The sequence below is a fragment of the Nomascus leucogenys genome, chromosome 4 (genome assembly GCF_006542625.1).
Source record: "Nomascus leucogenys isolate Asia chromosome 4, Asia_NLE_v1, whole genome shotgun sequence".
In the NCBI taxonomy this organism is placed as follows: domain Eukaryota; kingdom Metazoa; phylum Chordata; class Mammalia; order Primates; family Hylobatidae; genus Nomascus; species Nomascus leucogenys.
In genome coordinates, this window is record NC_044384.1 from 71,186,553 (window position 1) to 71,197,586 (window position 11,034).

Here is an 11,034-nt window from a genome sequence, read left to right on the forward strand (position 1 = left end):
TGAGATTCAACCATAGTTCTTTTTAGTTACCTACTGTTACTTGACATTGGATTCCTGGGCCTTTGGGGCTTGGAGGGTGGGGGTGGGGGCTCCAGACAGCATTTGTGGTTTCATGGTTGTAGAGCTCCCTCTTCATTGTTTTTGTGAAGTATTAAAATATTGGCCTTGTTAGGCAAGGCACGGTGGCTCACGCCTGTAATCCCAGCACTTTGGGAGGCTGAGGCAGGAGGTTCGCTTGAGAGCAGAAGTTTGAGACCAGCCTGGGCCACATAGCAAGACCCCAATCTGTACAAAAAAATTAAAAATTAGCTGGGTGTGGTGGTGCAGGCCTGTAGTTCCAGCTACTCAGAGGGCTGACATGGGAGTTCAAGGTAACAGAAGCTATGATTGCATCACTGCACTCTAGCCTGGGAAACAGAGCAAGACTCTGTCTCAAAAAAACCTCCAAAACGACACACTGATGAAAGTGTAGTCACAGAAGTTATATATCTAACAAAACCAGCTTGTGCCCACAGGCATGTTTTATAGGCTTTAAAGCACAGCTGCCTCTTACTCTGTGAGTACATATTTCTTTTTTCTTTTTTTTTTTTTGAGACTCCATCACCCAGCCTGGAGTGCAGTGGCTGATCTCGGCTCTCTGCACCCTTTGCTTCCTGGGCTCAAGTGATTGTCCAAACCCAGTCCCCCGAGTAGCTGGAACTACAGGCACACACCACCATGCCTGGCTAACTTTTGTATGTTTGGTAGAGATGGGGTTTCGCCACGTTGCCCAGGCTGGTCTTGAAGTCCTGACCTCAAAGCAATCGGCGCACCTCAGCCTTGCAAAGTGCTGGGATTACAGGCATGAGCCACCACGCCCAGCCCATGAGTACGTATTTCAGTGTACACAAATGACTTCTCTCATCATTTGAGTTGTAAAGTTTCCCCTAAGACAGCATACTCTTAGCATTGCTCAACCAGAGCAAGGGTTTCCAAACTGTCGGAAGTCACCGGCTATTCATTTTCATCCTAAAATCTGTTTATTGAAAGAATAAACAGAGATGTCCTGTTTCAAAATGTATGAGATATTTTTATTGTAGTAAAATGTATGTAAATATGATTTTCCATTCTAATTGCTCTTCAGCATACCATTCAATGACATTAATTATAGTCACAATGTTGTACAATCATCAGCACTATATAATCTCCAAAATGTTTGTTCCTACAAACAAGAACTCTACCTATTAAGCAAGAACTCCCTGTTCCCTGCTTCCCATGAAATCACAGAATATTTGAAATTAAAAAGATATATATTAGGCCGGGTCTGGTGGCCCACACCTGTAATCCTAGCACTTTGGGAGGCTGAGGTGGGTGGATCAGTTGAGGTCAGGAGTTCGAGATCAGCCTGACCAACATGGAGAAACCCTGTCTCCATTAAAAATACAAAAAAAATTAGCCGCATGCCTGTAATCCCAGCTATTCGGGAGGCTGAGGCAGGAGAATTGCTTGAACCCGCGAGGCAGAGGTTGCAGTGAGCCAAGATTACACCACTGCACTCCAGCCTGGTGACAGAACGAGACTCCATCTCAAAAAAATATATAGATATGTGTGTGTGTGTGTCTGTGTGTAAGACCTAAGATATGGTAAATACGGGGCAAAGGGTAATAAAATACAAAAATCGTAGTAATTGTGGATAACTAGTCAGAAATAATCATAAGACAATATTAAGTAGGGGTTGTCATAAGTTTTTTTCTCCCTTTTCTGGAGCAAAATCAAACAGTAGAAAGCATTTCGCTTTTAGGTGGCAACATTCAGACCTCCTTTATACTCTGTTATATACTCTGTTCTTTTTTTTTTTTTTTTTGAGACAGCCAGGCTCAGTTACCCAGGCTGGAGTGCAGTGGCATGATCTTGGCTCACTGTAACCTCTGCCTCCCAGGTTCAAGCAATTCTTGTGCTTTAGCCTCTCCAGTAGCTGAGATTACAAATGTGTGACACCACGCCTAGCTAATTTTTTTTGTTTTTTTGTACTTTTAGTAGTGACAGGGTTTCCCTATGTTGGCCAGGTTGGTCTCGAACTCCTGGCCTCAAATGATCTACCCGCTTTGGCCTCCTAAAATGCTGGGATTACAGGCGTGAGCCACTGCACCCAGCCTATACTCTGTTCTTGATTTCATTTGGGAAAGTGTATGTTGGCAAGAATGAGAAGGAATTAATTCAGGACGGCCAGAAGAGGAAGGTGCTGGATTCAGAGCAAGCTTTTCACAAACTGGAAAACTATGGAAGAAACCCCCTGCCTTCACACAATCACCAGACAAGCTTGGGTGTAAGTCTGGCCCTACCATGTAATGGCTCCATGGCCTGAGCAGCTCATGTCGCTTCTCCAAGCTTGAGTTTCTCATCTGTTGCACAGGGGCAGTGGCACGTAGGCTGGGAAGTGCTCGCACAGGCCTGTCAGGAAGAGTGAGGACATGGTCACTGTCAACAAGTGAAAAATTGCTGTTTCCTGCACACAAATTAACTTCTCTTTGTGAAATACCCCAGGGCACTTGGTTGGAAGATGTCTGTGCTTCCTACACCGGCCCTGGCATGGGGAGTACCTGCCTGTCTAGGCTGGCACTGGCGGACTTTCCTCCACCCACCCGCCCTGTGCTCATCTCTGCCCTCAGGTGTGGGGAGACTGGGTGAGGCCTTTAAGAGTAGGCGCTTATCTCCCAGTGGAAATTGATTGCTCAGCTTCCTAGTTCCTGGGGAGAAATCTTCAGTGTCTTCCTTCATCTCTTCCCAGGGTCGTTAACACTGGTGCCAGGAAGTGCCCTGTGTGTTAGGATTTCACTGTCTTGATTTTACCGCTCAGAGAAAATCACTCTTAGAGTGTACCTCCAGGGTGAGCCTGCCTGTTAGGGACTGGGAAATAGTACAGGATCCTTCATAGCCCAGTGGGGTTGAGGGGGCGTATGGAAATTTGATTCAGCTTTCCCAGAGGGCAATTTGGAAAATTATATCAAAACCTAAAATATGCACACCCTTTGATTCAGAAATCCCACTTGTGTTCATCTGTCTCTAAAAAAATCAGTATGACTGTATAAACCTCTATAGAAAAGATGTTTATGAAGCATTGTTTACAATAAAAATGAAAAGTGTTCATCTTCAGGGGAATGGTGACATAAATTGCAGTTATCGCACCAGATGGAATAGAGTGTGGCTGTTAAGAGTAAGATACTGATGGCAAAAGATGTATATGAGATGTTTTTATATTGAAAGAGCGAGCAACAGAATAAGCTATAAGATCGTTTTTGAAAAGCACCGTGCGAGATGGGTTGATCACCTGAGATCAGCAGTTTGAGACCAGCCTGACCATTATGGTGAAACCCTGTCCCTCCTAAAAATACAAAAATGAGCTGGGCATGGTGGTGCACACCTGTAATCCCAGCTACTTGGGAGGCTGAGACAACAGAACTGCTTGAACCTGGGAGGCAGAGGTTGCAGTGAGCCCAGATCGCACCATTGCACTCCAGGCTGAGTGACAGAGCAAGACTCCATCTCAAAAAAAACAAAAACAACAAAAAACAAAAGCATTGTATGCACGTGTATGACTTGAAGTTGTTAGATGAGTAAATTAGAAATAGGGTGAGATTAGACAAGATGTCACTGCCACTTCACTTTCTTTGTCCCCCATGGCCTCCTCTGGGACAATTCATTCTTCCTTGATTTTCCTGGCCAAAGTATCATGCAAGCCATCCCATTTTTTTCTTTTCTCCTTCCCTTCTTTCCTTTTCCTTCCTCCCTTTTCTCCCCCTCCCTCCTCCTTCCCTGCCCTTCCTTCCTCTTTATTTCTTTCACTTTGTTTTTTAGAGTAACGGTTTTAGGTTCACAGCAAAATTGAGCAGAAGGTGCAGAGAGACAGAGTTCCCATACACCTCCTGTCCCCACACACGTACAGTGTCCCCATCCATCAGCATCGCCTATAGAATGGTGCATTTGTTAAAATGAGACACATTATTATCACCCAAAGTTCATAGTTTTCATTAGGCTTCACTGTTGGTGTTGTAAGGCATCCACCATTACAGTATCATATAGAATAGTTTCGCTGCCCTAAAAACCCCCCATGCTCAGCCTATTCTTCCCTCCCCTGAGCCCCTGGCAACCACTGATCTTTTTACTGTCTCCATAGTTTGGCCTTTTCCAGAATGTCTTGGAGGTGGAATCATACGGTGTGTAGCTTTTCAGATTGGCCTCTTTCACCCAGCAATATGCATTTAAGGTTCATCCGTATCTTCTCATGCTTTCTCATTTCCTTTAAGTGCTGGATAATGTTCCATTGTCTGAATGTACCACAGTTTATTTATTCACCTACTAAAGGACATCTTGCTTCTAAGTGTTGGCAGTTATGAATAAATCTGCTCTTAACACTGGTGTGAAAGTTTTTATGTGAAAACAAGTTTTCAACTCCTTGGGTGAACACCAAGGGGCATGATTGCTGGACGGTATGGTAAGGGAATGTTTAGATTTGTAGGAAACTGCCAACCTATCCTCCAAAGCAGATGCACCATTTTGCATTTCCACCAGCCATGCATGCGAGTTCCTGTTGCTCCACATCCTGGCCAGCACTTGTTGTAGTCAGTGTTGTTGGTCCATTCTAACAGATGTGTAGAGGTGTCTCGTTATTGTTGTTGTTTTGAGACGGAGTCTCACTCTGTCACCTAGGCTAAAGTGCAGTGGTGCGATCTTGGCTAACTGCAACCTCTGTCTCCCAGGTTCAAGCGATTCTCCTGCCTCAGCCTCTTGAGTAGCTGGGATTACAGGCACGCGCTGCCACACTCGGCTAATTTTTGTATTTTTAATAGAGACGGAGTTTCACCATGTTGGCCAGTCTGGTCTCAAACTCCTGATCCTCCCGCCTCAGCCTCCCAAAGTGCTGGGATTACAGGCGTGAGCCATCGCGCCCGACCAAAAGAGCATTTCTAACTCAAATATTCGTAATTCAGAATTAGTTTACCCCCAAAATCGGTATTGTATATAGTATTTAGATTCTTAGATTAGCCAACAAAATTCTGCCTCAAACATTTCTCCCATAAATTAAAATACTAGTAGTTTAATGAGCCAAATCAAAACAAAGACTCTAATCCTACCTTCTTGAGTGCTGGCATTTGAGGGAAATCACTCATTCATTCAGTAACTGTTTATCGAGTGCCCACTCAGTCTGGGTCTGCTGATGTCTTTTTCTTCAATGGAAGCCTCCCCACCGCCACCCTGGAAAAAATACCATCTGTCTGTGGCCAGGTGAGGGTGGGGTTTGGAGGGTAAGGAATGGAAGGGTTGCTGGAGCCTGTCTGCAGATCCTGCGTGGATTAGGGAGCACCTAGAGCAGCCGCCTTTTGTCCCAGCTGTGGGTGGCAGCTGCAGGGCTCAGGTGGTATCTGTGGAGGGCCTGCTGCTGCCCAGTCCCGGGGCAGGAGTGCCTCCATAGCTCAGCTTCAGTGCTAGGCGTGGCTGGCGGTGAATGATCTGGACCTCCTGACGGCAGGCAGGTTGCTTTGGTGTGGAGCCAGGTGTTTTGCAGAAAGTGCTTTAAGGTGTAAAATGAGAGTTTCCATGGAAGAAAAGGGACACTTGGACCTGGATTCTGACTGAGAAATTTCCTGGGTGAGTGGAGAATTTGAAAGTGGTGACACAGAACTGGGTCCATTGAGTGAAGTAATGTGATAGAATGTGTTTCCCCCCGACTTTGGGAGTGGCTTTATTTTGTCATGGAGCACACCTGGTTTGGCCATGTCCTGCCCGAGCAGTGAGGCCTGACGGGATGTGACCGAAGTTTGGCTGTGTTTGGGTGTGTGGCACAACAAGGACAAACCGCTCTGATCCCTAGCAGTGAGTCAGGGACAGGAGCAGAATCCCAGTCATGTCCTGCCCTGAGCCAGGCTTGCCAGCCCTGGCAGCCTCGCCTGCTGTTACATAAATGGCAGGCCGTGAATTCCAGGTGTCAGCACCCCTGCATCCAGAGGGCTCACTCCTGCAGCTTCCCTTTCCAAAGCAGCATTATTTAATAGTTGCTTTCTCCAAGAAAATGGTATTTCTATCTTTGTGATTGAAGCAGTCAGACGATTAATGAGGCGTTTTTTCCCTCCAAACATTGAGTGTTCCCAGTTTGGAGTCATTTTGTTTTTCTTTTTGATTGAATGATGGTGATTTTTTTTTTTTTTTTTTTTTTAAGAAACAGGGCCTTGCCCTGTCCTCCAGGCTGGAATGTGGTGGCGCAATCATGGCTCACAGCAGCCTTGAACCCCGGGCTCAACCAGTCCTCCCACCTCAGCCTCCTGAGTAGCTGCAACTACAGGCCTGTGCCACCATGCCCAGCTACTTTTGATTTTTTTTTTTTTTTTTTTTGTGGAGATGGAGTCTCACCATCTTGCCCAGGCTGGTCTGGAACTCATGGCCTCAGGTGATCCTTGTTCCCTAGCCTCCCAAAGTGCTAGCATTATAGGCATGATCCACTGTGCCTGGTCCATCCTTAGTTTTCAACATAGCTATCAGAAAAGCATTCAGCATGAACCAGTCGAAAGATGATCCTTACTCTGAGAAAGAAAGGCTCACACTGGAAGTCTGCACTCCTTAGTTAGAACCAAGACTTGATTTTGCTGGTGACAGGAAATTCTTTTTATTGCAGATCTCTCAAAGGCCTTGGTTCTGACAGAAATTGGCCCCAAGCGTGACCCTGCGACCCTGAAGCTGTTCCTGAGTAACATGGAGCGGCTGCTGCATGCCAAGGCGCATGGGTAGGAGGTTCAGTTCGGGGAACACCCTGCAGCCAGAGGAGGAAGAACGGAACACGGGCTTGCTAAAACTCCCCTGGGATTTGAGGAGGAAGCCTGGCATGGAAAGAGTGGGAGGGGCACATGAACACCGGACTCAGGGAAGCCCTGGGAGGGGCCCGCCTGCAGTAGATACTCCTATAACCAGACCTCTGGAGATGGGTAGGCACCTGTGTCCCTTCTGATCAGAATCCATGGAGCTGACCTCATGCTGCTCAACCAGCGAATGGTGCAAATACTTAGAGTCCTTCCCAATTGGGCCTGGTGTCAGACAGGTTTATCAAAGCCCAGTGAATCCTCTTTGTCTCTTGCCTTCCCAGTAGGGCTGTGCTGTGACCCCTGGCCATGTGAGACCACTGACACTTAATGTCACGTTCAGTAGAGGAGGATTCGGTTCTCTGGTTGCTGCATCTCGGGTGCTCAGTAGCTAGGTCAGCTGGGAGCTGTCACGGCACAAAGCATTTGCGTCTGGCAGAGGCCTGTTGGTTGGTGGCTCCAGGCCCTACATTCAGCCTCCAGAGGTTTGGCAGAAGTGCTGTGCTTCATTTTTCACTAGGGAACATGCCCAGCTGGGGTACCTGGCTGAAGTCGGCTTGCACACCACAGAAAAGGCTCCACTCCTGCCTGCATCTGTCCTCCCCTCCCTCTCCCCAGGGTCCGAGTGATTGGAAGCTCCACATTGGCACTCTGCCACCTGGCCTCAGGGGCCGCGGATGCCTATTACCAGTTTGGCCTGCATTGCTGGGATCTGGCGGCTGCCACGGTCATCATCAGAGAAGCAGGCGGCATCGTGATAGACACTTCGGGTGAGCTCTCCTGTCCGTGAAATGCAGCGGCAGAAACTAGACTCAGAGACACTGGGTGGGGCACTTCCTGAGGTCCTTACCAACTGAATTTCCCACCTTCCCCAGAGTTTCTGGTTTTTTCTTTTTTTTTTTTTTTTTTTTTTGAGACAGAGTCTTGCTGTCACCCAGGATGGAGTGCAGTGGTACAATCCCGGCTCACTGCAACCATCCTACTCACGGGTTCAAGCAATTCTCCTGCCTCAGCCTCCTGAGTAGCTGTGATTACAGGTGTGTGCCACCATGCCCGGCTAGTTTTTGTATTTTTAGTAGAAGCGGAGTTTCACCATGTTGGCCAGGCTGGTCTCAAACTCCTGACCTTATGGTCTTGACCTCCCAAAGTGCTGAGATTACAGGCGTGAGCCACCGTGCCCATCCACAGTTTCTGTTGTTGAGAGCATGCGAGGGTGCTGTGATGGCAGTGGCCTGACCAGCCTGACCTCCTTCCTGCCATCTCTTGCCACCATAGGATCAGGATATCTTCACCAGATGGCAGCAGCACTGCCACTTCCCATTTACACACCACTGACAGTTTTCTTTTTTTTTTTTTGAGACAGTCTCGCTCTGTTGCCCTGGCTTGAGTGCAGTGGCATGATCTCGGCTTACTGCAACCTTTGCCTCTTGGGTTCAAGCGATTCTCCTGCCTCAGCCTCCTGAGTAGCCGGGATTACAGGCACATGCCACCAGGCCCGGCTAATTTTTGTATTTTTAATACAGGTGGGGTTTCACCATGTTGGTCAGGCTGGTCTCGAACTCCTGACCTCAAGTGATCCACCCACCTTGACCTCCCAAAGTGCTGGGATTGCAGGCCTAAGCCACCGCACCTGGCCCAATGACAGTTTTCTAAGGGTTCCCACAAGAATCCAATGAGATGAACAGAGCAGGCGTTGTGCTCCCTACATTTCTGAGGTTAGTTGCTTCTGCAAGGCCTAGCTTGGTGTTGGGTCAGCACCAGCACAGAACATGAGCGTCCCATTGGGTTTTGGAGAATGATTCTGGAAGATGGCTGTTCCTTCTGCTTCAGGGTCACTTGAGGCCCAGTGACTGAGCTCCTGGGGGTATTATGTGGGCCCCTAACTCTGTGCTGTCTGCTACATCCACGTAGTTTCAGGCAGATCTTTGCATCTACTGTTGATTCAGGAGTAACAATCAGAAGCCAGGTGGATCCAACAGATCCCATTCTCACTGAGCTTTTAGCAGAAACACTGTAGCTCACTTTTATCTATTGGGCGTGGATGGTGGATCTTTTGTAATTTGATTTCTACTTGTTTCCTATTTCTCCTTTGGAAAGGCTTGACTAAGATATCAGCAAGGTCTACAAATGAAGAGGTATCAGCCATTGGCAGCAGGACTGGGCAGGCCCATCCCACTTTTTTTTTTTTTTTTTTTCCCAAGATGGAGTCTTACTCTGTCACCCAGGCTGGAGTGCAGTGGCGCGATCTTGGCTCACTGCAACCTCCGCCTCCCAGGTTCAAGCGATTCTCTTGCCTCAGCCTCCCGACTAGCTGGGACTACAGGTGCATGCCACCACACCTGGCTAATTTTTTGTATTTTTATTAGAGACAGGATTTCACAGTGTCAGCCAGGATGCTCTTGATCTCCTGACCTCATGATCCGCCTGCCTTAGTCTCCCAAAGTGCTGGAATTACAGGCATGAGCCACCGTGCCCGACCCCATTCCACATTTTTTTTTTTTTTGACACGGAGTTTCACTCTTGTCACCCAGGCTGGAGTGCAATGGCGTGATCTCGGCTCACTGCAACCTCTGCCTTCCGGGTTCAAGCAGTTCTCCTGCCTCGGCCTCCCGAATAGCTGGGACTACAGGCATGCACCACCATGCCCAGCTAATTTTGTATTTTTAGTAGAAATGGGTTTTGCCATGTTGGTCAGGCTGGTCTCGAACTCCTGACCTCAGGTGATTCACCCGCCTCGGCCTCCCAAAGTGCTGGGAGTACAGGTGTGAGCCACCATGCCTGGCCTCCATTCCATATTTTAAAGCCCCCATCACTCTGATTTTACCACTAGAGCACCTGAAGGCTCACGTATGTGCAAGCAGGTCTCCAGCCCATGCAGCCAGACCTGTTTCATATCCCACAGGAAGATGCAAGGCTTTATCATCTTGCCCAAGCTTCTTAGAGTGTGGGTCCCACAGCAGTGGTGCACCCACAGGAGCTTGTGGGCAGGTAGCCTCAGCCCCACCCAGACCTGTTGAGGCAGAGCCTTGGTTTCACAAGCCCCTGGCTGACCCCTGTGCACAGTCAAGCTTGAGAAGGGCAGCTCCCCTGTTCGGGTCTAGCCCATTGCTTGCATTTCTTAGGACTTTTATGTTCTCCATCTCTTAAGGCAGTGGCAGCTTCAGAGCTGCACTCTGTTCTATGCAGCCCTTGACTGCATTCACACTGGGGCGGGGCGGGAGAGGCTCCATCCCTCTATTCTTTGCCGGATTCACTCCTAGACCACCTGTTTAATACGAGTGTTGGGGCTTGGGCACGGTTCCATGTGCCATTTCCTGTGCTGTGTGCATGTGGGATAAGTTGTTACACAACGTTGTTCAGCCCTCTCTGGTAACCCGGATGCCTGGCTCTCTCTCTCTCTGTCCCCAGGTGGACCCCTCGACCTCATGGCTTGCAGAGTGGTTGCGGCCGGCACCCGGGAGATGGCGATGCTCATAGCTCAGGCCTTACAGACGATTAACTATGGGCGGGATGATGAGAAGTGACCACGGCTGAGGCAAAGCTGCTCCCAAGGCCTCCCTGGGCTGCTGTGGGCTCCTGGGGAGGTGGCCCTCGTGGCCCACGCTCCATGCCAGTGGCTCATGCTCCGCTTCTGGCTACGCCAGAGGGAGCTGTCACGCTACAGTGAGTGGCTGGCCTTTTAAATCCATGTCTCTCTCACCAGGATTTGGTGTTTAGCTGTTTCTCTCTTTAATCTCACGTAGCCTTTTTCAGGTTAGTACGTGTTCTTCTGTCAGGGCCAAAACTCAAATCTCCTGTGAAATACGTATTGATAATCCAATCTTGATTTTTCCCCCCCCCAGAATATAAATCTCAGGTAATAAGGCTTTAGAACGCTGATAAAGCGGATCGTTCTCAGGCCCTCCCCCCAGGGTACTTCAGAATGCAATAAATCAAAATAATGGCCCTGTGTGTATCTGTTTCCTCTATAAGCATGTCGCCTGATTCCCAAACAACTCTGTGGCTCTCATCCACTGCTGTGGATCTGTGCTGTCAGGAAGCTTTGCGAATGAAACCCAAAGTCCAGTGTGTGCCGGCTGCTGCCTCTGATGAACACCCTGAAGGCGACCCCAGTAATATCATGTGAGTGTTCAGAACCCAAGACATGGGACAGACAGAAGGTAACTAATCTCTGAAAGCTGTTGTTTCTGTGATCAGCTTTTTTGTT

The 11,034-nt window shown here is 48.4% G+C and overlaps 1 protein-coding gene across 1 annotated transcript in view; it reads left to right on the top strand.

Moving 5' to 3' along the window:
- IMPA2 (inositol monophosphatase 2) overlaps nucleotides 1-10,772 on the top strand; it is a 50,397-nt gene extending 39,625 nt beyond the window's left edge. Inside the window, exons 6-8 of the mRNA XM_030810782.1 lie at nucleotides 6,647-6,755; nucleotides 7,446-7,597; nucleotides 10,236-10,772. Of these exons, the coding sequence (XP_030666642.1) occupies nucleotides 6,647-6,755; nucleotides 7,446-7,597; nucleotides 10,236-10,351 (377 nt within the window). The 3' untranslated portion in view covers nucleotides 10,352-10,772. The remainder of the gene's footprint in view (nucleotides 1-6,646; nucleotides 6,756-7,445; nucleotides 7,598-10,235) is intronic.
- The last annotated feature ends 262 nt before the right edge of the window (nucleotides 10,773-11,034 follow it).